The sequence below is a fragment of the Strigops habroptila genome, chromosome 5 (assembly GCF_004027225.2).
Source record: "Strigops habroptila isolate Jane chromosome 5, bStrHab1.2.pri, whole genome shotgun sequence".
In the NCBI taxonomy this organism is placed as follows: domain Eukaryota; kingdom Metazoa; phylum Chordata; class Aves; order Psittaciformes; family Psittacidae; genus Strigops; species Strigops habroptila.
In genome coordinates, this window is record NC_044281.2 from 1316453 (window position 1) to 1338549 (window position 22097).

At 43.8% G+C, this 22097-nt stretch overlaps 2 protein-coding genes across 5 annotated transcripts in view; one reads left to right on the top strand and one right to left on the bottom strand.

Annotated features, from left to right (window-relative positions):
- LOC115608503 (putative methyltransferase DDB_G0268948) overlaps positions 1-10082 on the bottom strand; it is a 186741-nt gene extending 176659 nt beyond the window's left edge. Inside the window, exons 1-2 of the mRNA XM_030487389.1 lie at positions 9986-10082; positions 9805-9893 (exon numbers count right to left, since the gene is read on the bottom strand). Of these exons, the coding sequence (XP_030343249.1) occupies positions 9805-9826 (22 nt within the window). The 5' untranslated portion in view covers positions 9827-9893; positions 9986-10082. The remainder of the gene's footprint in view (positions 1-9804; positions 9894-9985) is intronic.
- Positions 10083-10236: 154 nt separating this feature from the next.
- Positions 10237-22097, top strand: part of FN1 (fibronectin 1) — a 55524-nt gene continuing 43663 nt past the window's right edge. For all 4 annotated transcript variants that reach the window (XM_030487383.1, XM_030487385.1, XM_030487386.1 and 1 more), the window contains exons 1-9: positions 10237-10461; positions 10761-10889; positions 12352-12489; positions 14273-14404; positions 14534-14671; positions 17246-17404; positions 18817-19017; positions 19510-19689; positions 21178-21354. In XM_030487383.1, the coding sequence (XP_030343243.1) occupies positions 10299-10461; positions 10761-10889; positions 12352-12489; positions 14273-14404; positions 14534-14671; positions 17246-17404; positions 18817-19017; positions 19510-19689; positions 21178-21354 (1417 nt within the window). In that variant the 5' untranslated portion in view covers positions 10237-10298. The remainder of the gene's footprint in view (positions 10462-10760; positions 10890-12351; positions 12490-14272; positions 14405-14533; positions 14672-17245; positions 17405-18816; positions 19018-19509; positions 19690-21177; positions 21355-22097) is intronic.

Here is a 22097-nt window from a genome sequence, read left to right on the forward strand (position 1 = left end):
GATGTGCTGCATCCTCCAGTGGGTGCCTCTCTGTTTCTTTGTTTGCCTCCAAACCCAGGAATAAACTCTTAGTAAAGGGGTAGGATTTAATCAGTGTGTTCGGATCATAACCAATACAGCATTATGGGCTTTGACTTCCTGTTTGTGTTGACTTTTAATTAATGTCGACATTTATATATAAAATAGTTGGTTTTCCAAAGGCCAACTGGAAATCCTCCTGTGGATTACCTCATCTAAGCACAGATTTTTTGTGTGTGCATATTTGTAATTGTTTGAAGGTTTTCCAAGCATGCTTTAAAGTCACACTACAGTTTTTAAACACGTTTCTAAGAATGCTATAAGATTGTGAAACTTCAAAGTAGAAGAATGAATTTTACACAGTAATGGTGTTTAGACTTTGTGATGGACACTAGACATGGGAAGAGTATTTCAGCCCACATCCCATGAAGGCTGACACACAAATTTAAGGATATAGCTGCAGTCCATGGATTTAGACATAGGCTTGCACAGTATACATGCTTTTGTGGGATTGCTCCAGCCTGCTTAAAAATCAGTTGCACTTTATGGTTTGGATTTTGGCTTTTCTATACGGAGCAGAATTTGTAATGGTCTTTAAGCATCAATCCTTCCCCGACAGGTTAGACAAAAAGAAAAACATTAAACAGAAATTAGGAGACCAAACCTTCTCCCAAAGAAACCAAGGTCAGAAATGGTCTCATTTCAATAGAACAGAGTCTAGTAGTAAAACTTCTGCCTTCCTCTTCAGCATTAGTCTTCCTTTCCTTTTCTCCTCGTGTGTATGCCATAGCTCTCATCTCTCCAGCAGCTATGATCTCCTGCCAAGATTTGTTCTACTGTCCATGTAATTTATGACCCTGTCATGCAACTTTTTCATACACACTTTCCCAGTGGCAAGGCTGAGGATAGCAATGTATTGAAATGCTGCTCACAGAGGTGCAGGGTGCGGGCTCTGGAGAGACAAAGCACATGCTTAGCTTTATTCGGGTGACAGCCAAGGTAAATCAAATAGTGGAATTACTGCAACAGGTAAAGCTAGACACCTTAGTTAATCTTTGCAGGGTTAGTATCTGAGCCTTTCAGCTGCAAAAAGTCCCTTGCAGATCTCTAAGCTGTGAGCCAACAACAGTAAGGAGTTCAGTGCACTGGCTTGCCTCTAGCTTGATGCTGATGACACACCTTCCCCCTGGCAGTGCTTCTACCAGACACTGTGCACCTATGGGAGCCAGAGGCCTAAAAGACATATCTACATAGATTCATGTACTAAGAAACCTAAATTGTACTGTCTTTCAATGAGACTTAGGCTCAAAAGTCCCTTAGACCTGGCCTATCAAACAATCTCAGGTCTAAAACACATGGGAGGTAGATGTTTGTATGCCGACCTGAGCCCCAGGCATTTCAGAGGAGCTTAACCACCAGCACTCCAGGACCCAAAGCTCTACCAAAAAGTTATCTTACAACAACATTGGCAAAATACTACTGATTTTCCTGTGATCCTTAGAATTTTGTTGTCTTAAGTATTTCTTTCCCATGCACAGACACTCTCTTCTATAAAAACTTCCTATGAAAGGCATGTTTCTCTTTTCCCCTTTTTGTTTTCTCTTTCAAGGCTTTCCATATAAGAAGTGTCTCAGTCTGGTTTATTTGCCAGAGGAAAAAAAATAGTAATTTTCAGAAGCTATATTTCAGCAAAATATTCTCTAAAGACAGGAGACTTACACAGGCCCTTTACAGCCTCTCATTTCCACATCCCTGCACAGCACTGAAACAGAACCTGAGAACAGTGAGAAGGAAGTGTCAGTCAGGAGATAAATGCCATGCGTAGCACTTATCTTCAATATTACACATGACATTTCTGATTATAAATTAATTGAAGCAACATACTGTCAAAGCCTTTCCCTTCGTTTAATGTGCATGCAATCTGCATTTTATACTAATGCACTCTATGGAAAATATGAATGCTGTTCTTGGAAAGTTAGCTATGACTTCTTTCTACATTGTATGTAAATCTGGAGAGGATAATCAAATGCAGAAGCAATGTATATCTCCAGATTGTGAAGCTTCTACCTGCCCCTATAAATCGTTCGGCTGTGGAATGGACAGCAAGTGGGTTTATACTAATCTAGCTGGGTTAAGAGCCCCATTTGATGACACTTATTTAGGTAATGTTTGCTTTAACTTCTGCATGACCCAGCTAAGCAAAAATGTGCCTCTAATGAATATGGCAGGCTTGGGAAATATTCATTGAGTACAAACACCAGATGCATCATCAAAAGCTTTAGGATATTTGTTTTTAACACATGACCATAACATATGATGCATGTTTGCAAAACTTCCTACTTCATTTCAGAATTATGCTCAGCTTTTTTGGTGTTGCCAGAAGCTATCCTGGACAACATAATGAGAAGCTTTCCCCCTCCAGACTGTGTCAAACTATTTAGGCTTTTTTTCCTTTGAAACCCCCTTTTCTCCTCTCTGTTTCCATATCTGTGGAAATGCTAACAGTTAGCCAGTTTGGAAAGCCCCTAGCTCAACTTTTTAACAGGCCCAAATCCTGCTCCTTTTAAGAAAAACATGTGTTTTATTGTTCAGTTATAACAGGCTGGACTGCAGTCACCTACTGTAATCAGGAAAAGGGTTTAGTTTTCCAAGCATTACATGGTGACTGCTCCTATGCCACTACAGGAGAGGTGTAGGCAAGAAAGTGTAGGTTAAATGACAATGCCATCCCTTCCCCACACACTGCTTGCTGGTCTTGAGAGGAGAAGAGATGTGTCTGAAGCTTTAAATCAGTGTGTAAGCACTTGGAAGCAGTGGAACGGATTCCTGGAACATAAGCATGGCTCCTCGTTCTGGGCAAACTGACTTGTTTTCACTTGTCACGTCCCAGTGGAAAACCTTTTGCAGTGTATCTAGCTAAGGCAATCATACATACATCAATGGCTAAATACTATCAGTGATAAAGCTTTCATTTGTACACAGAAACTCCTTTGGTGTGACTGTATCAGTATAGATGGCAAAAAGAATTATGTAAAATGGCCCATGAGAACCACGTATGTTTATTGTTAGTACAATAATTCATCATCTCAAGAGTGAGGAACACTACAAACCTCATAAACATTATCAGAAAGGTAAAAGTAAGTGAGGACTTTGGAAAGCATCAGCTCCAAATCTGGATGATTTCATGGACAGGTAGTTCAGTACAGACTGAAAATACAAACTCCAAGCCAGCCCAAGATGCAAAGTAACCCCAGAGCCAGAACAACGACATAATAAAAAAGCATATGCACACTATTATTAGTTTTGAGTGCCAGCAAAACAAACCCAACACAAAACCAATAAAAGTCTAGACCGCTATAATCATTATGATCAATGTTTGAAAGTAAGGAATTAATTCAAAGGACTAATGACAGAGCAGAAATTCTCTGAGTCAGTGTAGAAACTCCTTTGTCATGAGGTGCAGGTTTCAATCAAAAAATTATTCAAAGCACATATAGATTTTAACATGTAATCACACCAGAAAGTTATGCAATGAGACATAGGACTGAGGTAGCTCCATTTCTCAGCCTGACTCTACAGTTAGAAGTTTCCAATAGAAGTGACTTTGGAGGAAATAAATCTTACCAATACCTATGCCTATACAGGACTGAAACTCTCCACTAGCAAAGCTCCCTAGGTAAGAATCATACCTGTAAGAGGCCCTGACTTCAGACTCAGTATGAGTTGACTAATGAACACAGAATGAAGTTCCAGCCTGCTTTACTAAAATCTGTTGTTAAAAGCTCATCTTCCACAAAGGGTTTGAAGAAGTCAGAAACAGCTCTTATGCCTTATACTGGGCCTCACTCTGGGCTGGATTCCCGCCCACAGAAGAGGAATAGTTGTGAACATCCCGCAGGAAAAGTGACACTATTGCTGGGCCACAGAAAGAGCCAAGTTAAAATAAATACATCAAAAACCAAGGAACATGTTGCTGGCCAGGAGACCTGGAGTACCAGAAGGGAGAGGGTGGAAGAGCAGGGAAAAGAAAGTGAGAATGAAGATGGGGAGAAGACCCAAGTTCTTCCTCAGAAGCTGGAAAGTTTAAAAGGCTGCCAATGAGAACTTCTGGGCAGGGCTGAATAACAAATGCAAGTGAAAGCTTCTCTCATCTCTGAGAGTGCAGCCAAAAAATCAGGTTACCAACAGTAAAAGAAAGAGGGGAAGGGAAGAAAAAAAGGCAAACCCTCCAAAATTATTGGCAGCAAAGAAGTATCCACACTTCTTGGCTCCATGTATGGCTGGGTGGAAGGGGTAAGAAGGAAACAGGACAAACTACAGCTTAGAGCCAAAGTATTTTCTTTCTGGATGCTCCTGGCTCAGTTCAGCCCTTTGTGACTTTTAATTTCAACCTTTAATGCACTCCCCCTTAATCATCATAATAAATAGCTGTTTGCTTGCTCAGTATATTCAACTTCCTTGCAGCAAGCCAAGCTCAACCCAGCACTACCATTTATTTCTGGATGTTGACCAGGCCTGCCTAAACCCAAACAAGACTCAGTGTGATTTGCCATATTCACTGGGAGAGAAAAAAAGCAATTGCACTCAAACACCAGGGATTGTGGCCAAGTTCACCTCATGCTGCTGGTGGTGATATCACCATTATTTAACTTTGCTTTAGTGCTTGTAAGACTGCAGTGGAAAAAAGGGAGGGTTTCAATTCTGTTTCTGTGCTTTGAGGGAGACGCAAGTTATGCTCAGAACATGGACGTAACTAACTGTTATCCTTCCTTTAAAAGAAAAAACCCTCTATTACTCAAAAGTCAAGTTATTGTTAGAAACCTGTAATGACTAAATAAAAACAGACACAAGAATTAGGAGCCTTACTCTATCACCACCACTGGGTGGGATTTTGGCCAAAACACAGAGATTAAAAAGCAAATAACAGTCATAAGAAACTGTGCTTCTCCAGCTGTCATAACGTTTTTCCTTCCTTTGTCCATGCTTAATGTGTACAGGCTTGTACAGGATTGAAGGAGGCTTCTGCCTCCTCATACTTGATCTGTCACAGCAATGCAAACCCCCGTGCTCCCTGCAGCCATTCTCTCTACTACATTTGTCCCAGTGGCCCTGTTTCGGGGCCTTTTGGAGCTATCTCTGCCTTGAGGAAAAGCTGCAGGATCCCATCTCCTTCTATGTAAGGAGGAAAAGAAGGCTTGCCCATTCTCTGCAGTGGTCCTTGGGGGCTGCTTAACCTCTGAAAGGAGGAAAATAAGTGGCACAAGCAGTCAGTTAGAGGGGGATTTCCTTTGAGCAGAGCAGACATCAACTGGGGAGATGGAACATCCTTCATTAAGATGAACTAGTTCCAAGTCTGCCTAAAATAACATCTTTCAAGAGCTGGCAATCCCATGCTTGGTGTCCCAAGAAAGGTTACACAGCCTGGTTCAATGGTGCTCATGGCACATCCCAAAATGCTGATTCAGACTTCCAGAGCTGTCCTAACAAGTTCCCAGAAGCGCTGCAGAACTTCCCCAGCAGGGCATCAGGCTGGGATTTCCAAAGGATTTAGGGCAACAGGATTCAGGCATCTGTGAAAATCTCTGCCAAACATCTCAAAATGTGATGAAGAACATATTTTCAGCTCTTTCAAGATGGTTCTGCCTTTCCAAAAACTTCTCCTTATGAATGAGGGTCTGTCCCATGGTACTTCCCTGGCAATTCACTCTGACATGAGAGTTCTCATTTTTCTTGAAGTTCTGGCATCAGGAAGCACGTCAGAATCATAGAATCCTAGAATGGTTTGGGTTGGAAGGGACCTTAAAGCTCATCCAGTTCCAACCCCCCGCCACAGGACACGTTCTGCTAGAGCAGGTTGCTCCAAGCCCCTGTGTCCATCCTGGCCTTGAACACTGCCAGGGATGGGGCAGCCACAGCTTCTCTGGGCACCCTGTGCCAGTGTCCCACCACCCTCATAGTGAAGAATCTCAAGTTTCCATTCTTAAATAACTTTGTATGTGATGCAAACACTTCCTTAAAGAATCAGAACAAACAATCTGAACTCCCAAAAGTACCTCTCTACCTGGACAAGAGTGAAAATCTCTTCCCCTCCTGCCTCCAAATCTCTTCCTCTGATTTTGCAGGGAGTGACTCAGGAGTGTTGAACGTGTGGGGCTCACAGTAGCGCAAACCCAACTGCAAAACAAGGCTTGAGGCTATGAACTTCTTATCACTGACAAACTGCAACAGTTCAGGTAGACCAAACTAACTAACATAATCACTGGATAGCTAGAGAAAAGAAATACTTTTTTCTGCTTTGATGGCACTGAACAATATTTAAGGTAAGACTGGGGAGGAGGGAGAAGGGAATTTCCATTGAGAGTGCCAAGGATCTAATTAATGCCCTGTCACGGACCATTTATACACAATGAAATTCACTCCTACACTGAGAGCCACATAAAGTTACGTATCACTGAAGTCACAGTTAACAGGCAGAAGGAATGAATTTCATTTAAAGAGCTATGTTCCAGATTCCTGGATGAGACACTCAGGAGTGAATGAAGCACTGTGCAGCAGCGCCTCTGAAATGAATTTTGCTGTGACCTAATGAAAACCACAGACTTGAAATTGTGATGATTCAGAAATCTTCAGCTCGCAACAGGAGTTCTTACAAAATATTTGGGAACTGCAGGAAGTGCTTAATGGTCTCCCTGTGTTAAGGAGAGAAATCCTGACCTCTTGTCTTTATGGTTCTTGTTCCTATGAGTGATAATTTTAGGAGGGGATGATTAAGCCCATGTGGCCTTTCTTCTAAGCTTGCTGAAAGAATAACAAGTGACCTGGCTTGGTCCTTTCTGTACTGATTCCTCTTCCCACTTTGCTATTGGAATTTGCAAGAGAATGCTTACAGGGACAGACCGTGCTCATAGTCATATGTGTAGCCCCCCATGAGTGTGTGCAGTAAAGGAAATCAAGTTGACCCAGTGGAGAGGTTTGTCTGCAGAGCAATACAACGGAGCAACAAAAGTCAGGGAACCTTATAAGGGTGTGTGCCTTTTCTAACCAAGAGTCAAAAAGTTAGGACTTCAGCAGAAGAAAACCATGAATCAGAATACCCATGGCTAAAGCAGGGGTTTAGGACATTCTTAATCCTTATTTGGATGCAAAAGCCGCAGAAGGGGGGTTAGAAATTCAAACTGATCTCATCCTAACACTTCAGGTGAATCTTCCTTCCATGCCCTGTTAACTCAAGGGACGAACTGACAGCAGAACAGACAAAGGAGTTACATCCATTTCCCAGAGTCAATAAGAGACATCTCAGAAAGTCTAACATCATGCAATATAATAATTACTACATGTTAGTGTCATAATTACTGTCAGATTCATTTAGAAGTGAAACCAAGCTGTTCCAAATGGTGTTGAAACAGGACTTGTAAGACTATTTCTGGCTGCTAACAAATGATTGGCTATGCAAGAAACTAATTTGAGCAATGTCGAAAATGATTGTTGTGTTTTGTGTGCTTCCAGTAACATTTTCGTAAACAAGAATCTTACATTTGTCCCTGCATTTGTATAACTAATGCTGTGGAAAGCATGTGACACAGTCACATACTTGCCAACACTGTATTTCTCATACAATTTTCAGGGTGAATTCCATTTTCAGCTTTGTGTAAATACTTAGAACTGTCCCTGAAGACCTAGGTGCAGTGCAAGCTTAGCATGAACTGGACTTCAAGCAGCCATGTGCAAAGAGGTCAGCATCCATCATTTAGCCTTCAGGGGAAGTGTATCAAGTATATGAACCTTTTAAATGCCATTTTAAAATAGTTGCTAAAAGCAGCATGCTGGAAAGGGGGGTCTGTCCTGGGTTCAGCTCAAACCACGACAGGGTCACTAAGAGCAGCGTCCTGGAAATGCATCTAAAAGTCTTATTTCTTGGGAGCAGGGACTCTCCTCCTCCAACGCCTAGACCTACAGAGGTTATAAACTCCCTGGAGCTCTCTTGGGCTCTGTTTGCACAGCATCTAGCACCCACAGGCTCTTTCTCCACACTGAGGACTGCTGGTTGCTTCCTCATGTTTGCTCATTCCACCATAGCCTGTTCCTTATGGATTACCTGTACTTAGCTCTTACATTTTAAGCAGGTTTCCTCTGGCATTTTTTATTTATCCTCATCTTCCTATACTAGAAGACTCCTCATTACCATTTCCTTTTCCATGTCAACTGAGCATAACAGGAGGATGTGTTTGCATACTTATTGGCACTACACTGCAAACTGAGCAGAAGAAACCGCACTGAAAATCTGACCAAGACCTATACACAATGGCTGGAAAAATGGTCTAAAATTGCCTCCTCACTGCACGTAAGTGTTTCCTGGAAGGAAAACTCTTCTTTTACACTGATTTCCACTCAGTAATGCTTCCTTTGGAGCAGGCTAGGTAAAGTACATCCCCGTTATAAACAGTCATACAGCATCATTTTCTGACAATGTGCTTTCCACCTTGTTTTTATCAGAGAATTCCAGATGTGTCGTAAGCTGGGATTTGAGGATGATGCTTCCTATCTTAGGTCTCAGAATAGCAGGAACACTTTCCGAAAGCAGGTTCTCATTTTAAGAAACCAGATATTTGCTAGTTTATAGTGACGTGCCCTGCTCCAAAAGCTAATGCTCTCCCTCACTATGGCTGCCTTAGTTCTGTGATTATTTTGAGAAGTGTCTGGTAACTCAACAACCACAAAAAAATGCAGTGCAGTACATCTAAAAATAAAAATTAGGAAAGATGGGAATGAGCTCACCTCAATTGCCAGCTCAGGTTTCAATTTCCAGTAAGTTTTCAGCAGGAAAGCTTGTGTTAATGTATCTGTGGGCACTCCTCATAGAGGAATAGAAATTTCTTTGAAAACAGCTACCTGACGTTACAACTACGTGCTTTCCTGGCACAAAGCGAGTGCTGGATCTGTACACTACTGAAAGAGTCTTCATCCCAAGTGAGATATTCTTGCTTGTATTTCCATAAAGATAATACAATTGGTTTGCAGTAAGTGGAAATAGAGCTTGGTGCTCAAATTGCTGAAGAACTCTTACGGAGACCTGTGGATATTCAGCTTAAGATGTCTGGAAACACTGTAGTGTACTCCACACACACATTTTTCTGAAGAGTTGCTTTAATCCATCAGGAACCACATCAGACTTTTAGATTAATAATCCCTTTGCCAAGGGTAACGGTTGGACTTGATGAGTTTAAAGGTCTTTTCCAACCTCGAATCAATTCTATGATTCTATGCCTGAGGGGCAGGAGGATGGTTAGCAACATGACCTTCCTATATGATCTGAGCTTGAGTGTTGGTCCAGGCACTGGCCCAGGATGGGGCACACTGTTCTTTGCTCACTAGCAGCTTCCTACCTGAGAGGCATAATGACAGTACACGCTCTCTCCTTTCTCCTCTCCTTCAAACAACGGAAAAGAGACACCCCCAAACAGTAGAGGTGGCTATGAGAAGACAGGGGAAAGAGGATGCCAAAATTTGTACACAGCAGGGTTACATTAGATTATCACGCTGAAGGGGTGACTTAAAAGGGGGTCAAACCCTAGCATTTCTTTTTTTCACTTTTCTTTTGTTCTCAGAACTAATCTTGGTCAGCAAGAAATAAAGTCAGAGAAAGACGCTGTTAAATTTTTGAACAGGATGCAACCACACCGTTTTTTTTCCAAGTGAGGTATGAAACATATTAACCTTGAGTCACCAGTAGATAAAGCATCACTTCGGATTTCCCATTTCCAACCGTGTACATATGTTACGCCTCACCTTCTCCCTCTGTGTAGAACATTATTCCTCCCGAAAGGAGCAGTATCAGCTTACAGGCAGCGTTGCTCAGAGGAAAAGTTTGTCTCTCCCTAAAAAAAAAGCCATTTTGTTAAGCCAAATGTTCTACAAAATGGCACGACTGCCTTGCAGCCAGCTCTCCTTACGGGGACGGGTATCCCACCGGGGACGGGCTCCCCTCGCAGTTCCGACCCGACCCGACCGGACCCTGCTCTGTTCGGCTCGGCCCGGCCCGGCTCGACCTGGTTCTTTGTGGCGGTCGGGCCCGGTCTCCTGCGCTCGACGGGGCGGTGGCGGCCCCCGCCCGGCCCCCGGCGACGCCGAGGCCAATGGGCGCCGGGGCGGCGGCGACCTTTCCCCTCCCCGCGCCGCCCGCCCTATATAGCGCCCGGGCGGCGCCGCTGTCCCGTCCGTCGGGCTGCCTGCGAGCGGCGCCGCTGTCCGTGCCGTGCCGTGCCGTGCCGTGCCGTGCCAGGATGCCGTGCCGCACACTGTGGCGGATGGCGCTACTCGCTCTCTGCCTGGGGGCTGCAGCGGCGGGGGGTGGCGGCGGCGGACAGCGCCGCGGCGGCGGTGGCAAGAGCCGGCGGCAGGCGCAGACCACCTCGGTACCTCAGGGCACTCCCGCGCAGGGCAAGCGTGAGTACCGCGCCGGGATGGGGTCCCGCAGGCAGGGCAGGGTATGGCGGGGGGCCCGGCCCGGCCCGGCCCCGCTGGGTGACCCCCGGGTGGCTTTTTCTGGCTCCGTGGCTCGGCCCGTTGGTGCCCGGCGGGACCCGCACACGTGCGAGGCTGCGGCGCGGCAGCCGATGCCCGCTGCAGGCGCGGTTTGCCTGTGCCGTGACCCTGATCTCCCTTACCTCTACCGTCCGTAACGCCGAACTTTTCTTTCTCTTCCCCCTCTGCTTTTCCCGTCGTCCCCCTTCTTCCCCCCCCAGAGACCTGTTATGACAATGGAAGATACTATCAGATAAACCAGCAGTGGGAGCGCATTTACCTGGGAAACACGCTGGTCTGTACCTGCTATGGTGGAAGCAGAGGGTTTAACTGCGAAAGCAAGCCTGAACGTAAGTTGGTGGTCTCTTTTGTCTGCACCAAGACCCCAGCGTGGCTTTTGATGCCGAGTAAGCTAAGCCTTGTACCGAGTTATAGCTGGCAGACCAGGTTTTTCAGCTGAAGTTTGGTACTTAGGGTCAGTAACGGATCTACATTCAATTACACTGAAGATCTGGCTTGGGATTTTAAGAAATGCTTTTCATTAGCGATGGGCCTGCCAGCAGAACCCTGAGCCAAACATCACTCATCCCTCTGGAGGATTGGATCTAAACATTAATTTTGGAGCCAGCCTCTTCTTTATAATGAACTGAACTGACTCCTGGACTCGCACGGGGAAGTTCAAATCTGGAGTCACTTTGCAGCTCTGGCTCTGTGCTGTTTGATTGCTTCACCCCAACTTTTCATAGCTGTGCAGTGTCGTCAGCTTGTTTAAAAATATTTCAACTTACAGCTTTCCACAGCCCCCCCAGTCGTGCTGTGAGCTTTCTATAATTGAGTGTAAAATGAGATTGTTTAGTCTTCTGCAGAAAAAGCTTAGGTAACACAAAGAACTCTAAATGCAGTGTCTGCTGGAAGATGCATCTCTCTGGGATACAATGTAGTTTAGATTATCAGATGCGATCTGTCTGTATTTATTGGTCTGAAGCCACTGGTTTGCCATAACTCCTTTATGTTGCTCTAGAGATATGAGAGAGAAAAATTGGTTCCCGGCTGATAGTGTTCATGTAAGACAGATGGGAGCGTCCCAGCAATCTGTTTCGCAAGGCTTGTGTGCTGCCTGCCTCACAGCTACAGTACTTTAAGGAGTACTCAGTCTCTTTACTCCTCCATAAAAGGGGGTTTAATTTACCTTTCCTTCCGCAGCAAGGATTCCCAGGTTTTACAGTCCAATAGCAAGTTTCCCTTATGGCACAGTTAACTTTATCTGTCCAGAGGTGAAGAAGGTTGTTCTGTTGCAGATCTCAGAGTTTGGTGATAGCATTGATATAATGATTCAGTAATCAATTACTCATGCATGAGTGTGAACAATTCACAAGTAGCGCTGCTGACTTTGGGACTGCTGTAGATTTTGGGATTAATATACTCTATCTTTTGCCAAGTCAGAACAAGGATTAACATGACAAAGCAGACAGCTTCTAGGGGATGTTTGCTCCCTCCTGTCTTTGGTTCTGGTGCACTTCAAACAGCTGGGATTGATCTTTTCAGGGCATGCCTGCCACATGCCATGCTCAACTTCTTGCCCTCTGGGGGAGGGAAGATGGGCTATTCAGCATCATGGGGACCTTGAGGGGGTGAATTTCACCCAACTTCCTCTCTGCTGTTCCATCCCAGGAAGATATGGGAGATTGATACGCGTTTTTCCCCAGAAAAAAAAAAAAAAGCATCTGTGTGAGGAGGTGAGGAATGTGTGTTTCTGTTGACTCTACGTGTTACTGGCATGGTTACATGAAGTTGATTTTTCTCCCCTCACAGCTGAAGAAACTTGCTTTGACAAATACACTGGATCCACTTATCGAGTAGGGGAGACTTATGAGCGCCCCAAGGACTCCATGATCTGGGACTGTACTTGCATTGGAGCTGGACGTGGGAGAATCAGCTGCACCATTGCCAGTATGTAACTAAGAGCCTATTACTAGAGTTATTGTTCCTTAGCACCAGGTTTTCCAGAGCAACTTACACAGTGTTCCCAATGCCCATTAGCGAGTGTTGGGGGGGTTTAATGCAAAGACTGTTAAAATCTTGGAAATGAAAGTCCTTGCCCCACGTACAGACATTTGCACTACCAAATTCCTCTTCTATTTAAGAGGTAAAGGGCTCTGTGTAAAAACATAGGCCAAAAATTCCTGTTACTATCCAGACATACAGGTTAGTACATCTTCTGTATACAAGAGTGTGTTACATCTTCACATGGTGAATTTATGAAAACAGTTTTTTTGACTGGGAAAAAAAACAAGTGAGGGTCTGCTCTGCAGCTGGTGAGTCAGAATGACACCATTGGGCATTAATGAGACTACTCTGAATAAATAATAATAAATAAACATCATCCTAGAGCCAGTCCCCCTGTCTTCCAAAAATGTCATGCCAACACTTGTCCCTGATGGAGCTGGGATTTGATACCCAGACACCAGCTCAATGTGTTTCTGCAATTCCATTTCACCAGCTGGCCCCATACTTTCCTCTTGTTCCTTCCTCTCCTTGCTTGGTTCTTCATCCCCAGCTCTGCCTTTCACGTCTCTGTCTGGAATCCTTTCCTTATGGAGTCAGTGGATTGTTCACAATTTCCCTTCAGTTCACAATTAGACTTTCTGCGAGCACAGATGAAGATTGCTGTGTCATGACATTGAGACTGAGATTTCAAAGTCCTTGAGGCACTTTTTGGAAGAGTCTTGTTCTTAAAAGTATCCAGTTTTTTGTTTTAAAACACACATCCTGATCATAGTAGCGTTGCCACAGAGGACTTGGAAGCCAGCCATCATTATGGCATGGACAAAATGTATTGAATTTAACAAGTAGAGCTGAAGCCCTTCTGAATTTAATGGCCTTTTTGGGCAGGGATGATAAGTGTTGTAAGAAAGAAAGAGTCAGCAAGGAAATTGCAATCATAAAAGCAGTCTTGTTTCCTCATCATCAGCCTGGTTTAGAGCTCACTGGAGGGTCTCTCTGACTGCAACTGGCTTTGAATCAATCTTCGTAACTCTTAGATTCCCTGCTTTCATAAATGAGCCAATGAAACATTTTAGTGGCTCCTAATAAATGACTGGGTATGTGTTCCTCCTTTTTTTTTCTATTCTTGGAAGAAAACCCTGTGTTTGCAAACTGCCCTTCTCCATGTTTCCCTGCCTGAGCCTGCACCTCAGGGCTGTGGGGCAGTGGCAGGCTGGGAATCTGCTTTTCCAAAGGGTGGGATTTCCAAATCCAAGAGGACCAATGTCTGACTGGGGTGTCACACCAAGCGCCTCCTTATTCTCCACGTGCTATTTAGGGATGGACACAGAGAAGCCCAAGAGGTACCACCTCAGAACAAGGTGGAGGCAAACCCTCCATCCCCAGCCATCAAGCTGTGGGGGGGACCTGAGGGAGAAACAGCACCTCCTCAAGCCCTGGCATTCCCCTTTCACCAACCAGGTCTTGGCTGTGGTGTGAAACACGGAGGGGGTTAGCTGAGGAGAAAGGATAGGACTTGAGGCTCAGAAAGTAGTGGGTGTCTGTGGAAAACATCAGATGCCATTTTGCAGGCTGGAGGTGGGATGCCCATGGCTGCCCCACTCCTTCTCCTCACTGCCCCACACCTCTGCCCCAGCTGACCCTCTTTGCCCCTGGCTGGGCAACCTTATCACCACGCTGCTGTCCTTGGTGTGGTCCCTCACCTCAGCTCCCCTCTCTCCCGCTGCAGATCGCTGCCATGAGGGTGGCCAGTCCTACAAGATCGGTGATACCTGGCGCCGGCCCCATGAGACTGGTGGCTACATGCTGGAGTGTGTGTGCCTGGGCAACGGGAAGGGCGAGTGGACCTGCAAGCCCGTGGGTAGGTGGTGGCTCCCTTCTTCTCCCCCAGCTCAGTGAGGGTGCATGGCTTCTTCCTCCTTGTCTTCCCTGATGCATCCCAATGTGGGATAGCTCTGGGTGGACTCTTAACCCTCTTTCCCTCTCACAGCTGAACGGTGCTATGACAACACAGCCGGGACGTCCTATGTGGTCGGTGAGACCTGGGAGAAGCCCTACCAGGGCTGGATGATGGTGGACTGTACCTGCCTGGGGGAGGGCAGCGGCCGCATCACCTGTACCTCCAGAAGTAAGTGCTGGGCTGGTCTCTGCCCTCTCCTCCTTTTTATTTATCTTGATTTTTCGACTCTGTCCTGCGTCAAAAGGAGAATGTCTTCCTTTTTCTGTCCTGTTGCAAGTAACTGTAGCTGTAGAGGGATGGCTGCCTCGTGAGAAGCAGTGGAAAATAAACCCCTCTGAGGTCAGCGGAGCGTTTGCTTGTCCCATTTGCGATCTGGGGACCCGTTGGGGAGCTGGTGATCTGTGCTGGTGACAGAGTGGCTGGATTAAAATCAGGGGTTTAATCTGATTTAGAGAGAAAGGTGTAAGAAATCCGCAGCCAGCTGAGTCACAGTTGTGCATCTTCCAGGAATCCTGTTGGGGAAACTGCTTGGTCTGCAAAATGGTGGAGTTTGGCTTTATTTCTGAAGTAGTCTCTCCTGAGGGAGCAGTAGTTATCTACTCCAGCAGCAGGATCTGTCAGATTGAAATGTTGTCTTCTTTCTTCTCTTTGTTACTGTTCAATATATATGTTAGTTGAAGCAGGTTTTGTTTTGTCTGCTCTACTGTCTCGCTTGTTAGGTTTTCCTGCCATTTTGTCTTCTGTGTAAACGTGCTTCAGCAGGGCAGGTGACTGCTTTACTTTTTACATCACTGAAGGACATTACTGTAAATATTCCTTTTTATTTGTATTTGCAGAGCAAACAGGGCTTTTAAAACCTAAAATCTCTTTTGTTTGTCTACCTTCTGTTCCAGTTCTGTTAGGGGCAAGCTCTGTTGTGGAGCTATCATGGTTTACACCAGTTGCCTCAAGAAAGTTTAACTTTGTACCTTGCACTTTTGTCATGCAAGGTTTGGGAAATGCTTCTGCAGCCTTTAAATTGCCTTGAATTCAGTTGCCTTGGGGCACATGGATAATGGCTTTCAGCTGATATAAACAGCAGATCTCTAAAGAACTAGAAACACTTAAGGAGGGTTGGTTTTAGAACTGAAGATCTGGAGAGACTTGGTCAAGAAATAAGCTATAAAAATCAAACCAGCCTTGACAATATTAAGTTTGTTAAAAACACATGGGGAAAAATCATTAACTGTGAAATAGGAATGAATAAACCAGAATGTGTTGTTTGTGAATTTTGGAGGAGTTACTATTACTAATAAAAATTATTTGGCACTATCTTTGCTCCCATAACTCAGGTCTGCACTGTTGTATTGTAGGGGAAATTGCAATATAATGACCTGTTCATTTTTCATTTTGTTTTCAAATACAATCGAATAGAGATATTTAAATTTATGTATGTAAAATGATAGCTATAGCTCACAAAGTGGTATTACAAGGCCAGGTTGGACAGAGCCTTGGGCGACATGGTCCCTCCATGGATGGGGGTTGGAACTAGATGATCTTAAGGTCCTTTTCAACCCTAACTATTCTATGAGTCTATGATTACACTTCAGTATGTGCTGCAGTTATATATCTTTTATGGCCAGCCTTTTCCAGAATCCCAGCTGATCTCTTAGGGGACATTTCAGCTTCTCATTGTCTGAACTTGAGAATCAGCATCCATGAGACAAGTTTTTTTCACATTCGCAAAACTACATTTTGAATACTTTACCAATTTACCACTCTTCTGGCAAATGCTCTATTTTTGGTCATTTTAAGTACTGCAAATTAGTAACTTGCTTTCCACATTCAAATTCTATTTTGTGTGCTCTTTCAGGGGCAATCTGGTATGATGCATATGTCCTTCCACAGTTCTTCATAAATCCCTGTTCATTGATCCATGATTATATTTGAGCCACTGTATCAAGTTGCTCTTGAATGAGAAGGTAAAATGTTGTAATGGAAGAACAACTAGTTAATCCATGTGGATCTGGCATCAAGACAAAAGTAGTTTGTTATGCTGTCCTTTGAACCCATTTACTCAATTCATCAGGGGCTGTGGTTATTAAAGACAACAGGGAGATTTAGAAAATCTAATATTCCTTGTATGACATGAGCAGCTTATGTTAACTTTCCTGGAGCTTCATGCACACTTCTGTTGGAAGAAATGGAATTTAACATGTTGCCCTCAAATAGGTTTTAGTTTCTTCCAACTGAAGTAGATTCCCAAACTTGAACTGTGTATAGTATGAAATTATCCAGCTACAAAGACTTCTGCTTTAAAAAAAAAAGACATTAAAGCTCATTTAAGCTTTAAAGGTGTATGCTAGATAGAATGGGCCTAAAATAGCTTTAAAAGTAACTAGCAGGAAGGTTTTCAATCCAGAATGTGCTTTTTCACATTGATTTTGAACATAGCTTACCATATTCACACTAGGAATATTATGGCACTAGTTTTGACAACAGCTACAACGTTCTGGAAATAAACGGGAACTTTGGCTTAGACTAAAGCGTCAGGATTTTCAAATGATCTCAGCCTGTGCAGTTTAATGCAGACTTTAGTGTATATAAGACTTGTAATAGTCTTTGAGCTGCAAAAAATGAGGTGGGCTTTCAATAAAGGCTTTAAACGATCAGCTCATTTGAAGGTGTTGGTGGTTCAGTACTATAAATTGCATGGTGAAGCCGTTTAATGCAGAACTAGCTAACAGTCATGTTCCTAAACAGATAGGTGCAATGACCATGACACCAAGACTTCCTACAGAATTGGAGATACCTGGAGCAAGAAGGATAACCGTGGAAATTTGCTTCAGTGCATCTGTACTGGAAATGGCAGAGGTGAATGGAAATGTGAAAGACACACGTCCCTGCATACAACTAGCACTGGTAAGTGAGGCATCATAGTGTGTAAGGAAGGGGAAGGCAAGGAAAAGCACAATTTGAATGGCTAAGACTTGGAGTTGAATTGTGCCATCCTAATTTAGGGATTTTAGAATCTTATCCAGGAAAGATCAGCAACAAAGAGGGTCAGAGTTCAAGAAATGCTCCTTGTTTGTGCATGAGTAGATACTATTAATTTATACTTTGTTTCTGTGCACAGATGGGACTTGCACATACAGATGCGATTGCCCGCACAGCCACAGAGCAGTAAATCACTTCTAGGGCCCTGCACACACAGGAACTCTGTACTAGCTTTGTGCCGGAAGCAGGGCACTTCAAGTTAATATTTGAACTTTATGTATTTGCTGCAGGGTAACTTTCTTGAAGTGTCCTTAATTTAAACTCCACTGAGACCATCTGGTTTCTTTGACAAGATAAATACACCTACTAATGGTTGAGCTTTAAAAAACAGAAATGTCAAGGAATGTGTACAATGCTATTTAATACACGTTCTTTAGAAAGTTTGTAATTTTGGTATGAAATGTTACCTAATTTATAGGTAGCATATCTTTTTTGCCCAAGGTTTGTTAAAGTCTTCAGCTTCTAAGTTGTTTTTTTTTGCCATTTTAAGGATCTAGGTTTCCTATTGGTGACTGCAATGTAAAGCTTCTCTCTTTTCCTGCAGTACCTACATTAAATTTTTCTTGGTAAATGATCTTTAACTATTTGGTACCAACAGATTAACTTCAGACTCTCAGAAGGTCTGAACTTCAAAATGCACAAAGCTTCAAGGGTGCCAGTATTTTGTTTCCATTATTATTTCCCCCTGCTTCAGCAGAGCTGAATTTATGAAGATGCCTGTGGGAATCATTAGCAAAAATTTCCATAATGTAGACAACAAACCTCTTTGTCTCTCAGTATTATTCCAAATGATAATGGGCCAAAAACTTTGATTCAGAGTTTAAGAATCCCAGAGTAAATGAATACATTTGTGGTTTATTTTTCTTTTTCAATGAAAAATTCTAAATTAATCCTTCTTGCTTTCTCTCCCTACTTCTTGGTAATTTTTTATTGTCTTGTCACTGAGTTTGATTTTCTATTCTATGTTTCCTTCAATGAAACAGAAGAAAACACCAAGTTTCTGAACTATTCCTGTGAAAAGCAGTTGACTCTCTTAATCCTCTCTAAAGCCACTCTGCAGAGGCAGAAACCAGAGGCTATCATTAGCAGAAGTGGGAGTTCTTTTTATTTGGTAGTTTGCTAAGTGGAATAACTAAAATGTGTCTAGAGAAGCTAATAGAGTTGTGTCTTCGATCTGATGGAGTCCCCAAGGTTTTATTAGCTTAGCATTTAATGGAAGTATTCTATTCTTTAGCTTTTCATGTCATGTCTCACTTCTCTCCCGTGTTCTACTGCAGGATCTGGCTCTCCTAGCTTCACAAATGTGCAGACTGCGTTGTACCAGCCCCAGCCTCAACAGCCCCAGCCTCAGCCATACGGCCAGTGCATAACTGATAATGGAGTGGTGTACTCTGTGGGTATGCAGTGGCTCAAGACACAGGGCAGCCAGCAAATGCTTTGTACCTGCCTGGGCAATGGAGTCAGCTGCCAGGAAATAGGTATTATGAGTTTGTATTTAGTGACTATTCAGTTCAGTGAGATCTCAAGACAACTGCCCCGATGGTTAATATTGAAGTAGAATCCTTTTATGTGTGTATCAGAACTGTCTTCTGAAGAAGACCTGCTGGAGAAAGGTGAAAGGGGTGAAAAAATAGTTGTTTTGATTATTTAAAGCCTGGTTCTGTAGGGCAGAAACATTTCCCAGTGAGTTATATATAGCATGCTGAGGGAGAAGAGAGCCCTTGGGGAGCAGCATTAATAACTATTCAAATCAAGCTGCAATAATGTATGTTTGGAAAAGAATGTAAAAGAATGACACAGCTGTGGAGCTAAGTCGTCTGTTGGTATGTACTGGCCTGGGTCCATGGCAGTCAGTGTGGGTTTGCAGCAGGCAGTGACTTGGCTCAGAGGGACTATTGCTGGTTTAGAGCCCTAAGATTTGGGGATTGCCTTAAGACAGAGTCTAATGCTGTGATTTGCTTGTTTTAAAGCTGTGACCCAAACATATGGTGGCAATTCTGATGGAGAAGCCTGTGTTCTGCCTTTCACCTATGATGGAAGGACTTTCTACTCCTGCACCACCGAAGGCCGCACTGATGGGCACCTCTGGTGCAGCACCACTTCGAACTTCGAGCAGGACAGGAGATACTCGTTCTGTACTGAGCAGAATGGTAAGTTCTTCTCAGAGGATCTTCACATGCACATGACCCTTGTGCACAGATAGAGGAAGGAGCAGAGAACATAGGGACAAGGTGCCTGAACAATTCTTGGAGCCCGGAGGGACTCTAGGCATGCCTCAGCAGCAAGGCAGTTGTGTGAATGAAGGGCTGACTGGTGCCAGGGCATTTTTGTGCTCTCGGCTTCTTTGGAGAGTGCTCAGGGTGATACAGGTGTACCCTTTGAGTCCTGTTCTGTCTCCTCTAAGCTGACCTTAGAATGGGAGTACTTAGTCAGGGTAGAGCTTTGGTGCAAAGGATGCTTAGACTTTGGGTTTGCTTGGCTGAATTGCTAGAGCAATGCCTATATTAGGCTGGGAAGAAGAGGTTATTCATGGAGTACAGTTTGTGCAGTCCCCTGTCACTCCCTCTGTCCTGACTATCTAGCCAGGTTGCCATATATAGCAGTAATCTTAATGTGATTTGTGATCACTGATCAAGAGCTGGTGCATGACTAACGCAGCAGCATTCCCTCTTCTCTGTGAATGGTCAGTGTTCCCTTCACAGCACAGATCTACCTGTGTGGTTGCACTTCCTGGGAAGCCCATCAGACATTCATGGAACACAATCCAGACAGCTTCTCTGGGAGCTGACCTGGGAGAGAATTTTTCACATTCCCACATGAAAATACCGCTTCTTACACTGCATAGGTTTATTTTTCCTTTTAACTCTCTTGAACTTCAGCTGTTTTTTCTAATAAAAGTCAAGACTTCCTCTGCAGTACATACATTATTCTTTCTTAAAAAAAACAACCCCAAAACAACCCAAACACTGTCCCTGTCTGTGCACACACTCTTGTTTTAGTGAGGCTTCTTGTGATATACTCTGGAGAATGAGAAATATCAATATAGAAAAACCTCACCAAAAGCCTGCTTGTTCTCCATTATCTGTAAAGCAGAGTTGCTCAAGAGGTGAGTAGTTCAGGTAGATTACAGCCCTCTTTCCACTGCTGCTTGCAAAACCTGAAGCTTCTAACCTGCGGAGAGGTTTTGACTTGTCCTGTTATACATAACTGAATTGTAGCCCTCTCCTGAGGGCTAACACTTTGCTTTAAGCCAAAGGGCACAACTGAGTAATAGCCTCAGTGAGATAACACAGGTATGCTGAGAACTGAGAGTTTATTTGATTCCCTAGACCTTGGCACAAAGGGTCTACAAAGCTACTTCCCAAACACAGTAAGCTTTGGGTTTTGCTATTCCCCAGGAATTCCCATGGCTGGCTCCACAACTCCTTTCAAAGCAATGTTTGAACTGAGCTGACCTTGTGTAAAGCTTATGTTTCCAGATCTGAATTAATTAAAGCCAAGAAAAGAGGCCTGTGGATAATATACAGGGTACACATGGGAAAAAGTACTGCTAGTTGTTTGTTTTCCAAGCTTTTCCATGCACGCTAAGGGAGAGTGCAGGCTTCATTTGCATCTGTTTTCTTTTCACTTTTGTACAGTTTTGGTCCAGACACGTGGTGGCAATTCCAACGGTGCTCTGTGCCACTTCCCCTTCCTGTATAACAACCGCAACTACACTGACTGTACTTCTGAGGGACGGAGAGACAACATGAAGTGGTGTGGAACCACTGAGAACTATGACGCTGACCAGAAATTTGGGTTCTGCCCTATGGCTGGTAAGGCTGAAAACCATAAAGGGATTATGGAGTACCTATAAGTGGTTCTTTGAGCTGGAAAGTAAAGAGCTGTCTGTCGTTGGTCACTTATTGATGACTTCCAATGAGCTGCATTCCAACCCAGAACCCTTTAAGGCGTTTCTGAAGTTTCATTTTGTCCTTTTTCCCCACTGATCACCTCTAGTACAGACCTAGGCAGTGCCAGGAGAAGGCAATTTTCATTACTTTTTTGCTACAAGTCAGTGGTAGGCACACTTCTCAGCTAGTGGAAACTGGTGGAGATCCATTAGAGAGCTTTGTAGCAAGTGAGGTTTTTATCTTTCACCTACCAAACCTTCTCCCTCATGGCTCATCCCTTCCTTTTGCCCGATCTGTGATTAGGAGTAAGTCTGTACTTAAAGTATCAGTGTGTTACCCTGAAAATGGCAGTAATTCGAAATCAATGTTGTGGTCCATTCCTCAATTCATGCTCATCTCTGTGATGCCAGAAGGGGACGTGTGGGAGGGAATGTCACTACGAAGTCTTAAATGAAAGGCTTTTGGTAACTAATGGCTATGTAGCATCTGAGTCCTTAAACAGCTAGTGGAACACGTGAGTCTTCGGGTGGCTATGTTCATATAAAGGCATGTATGTAACAAGAACTGATTCTTTCATGTAGCACCTCTTGGACCTAGTACCAAAGCTATTTCTAGTAGCTTTCAAATGAGAATTAAAATGAATGAGCCCCTACAAGGAATCTGCA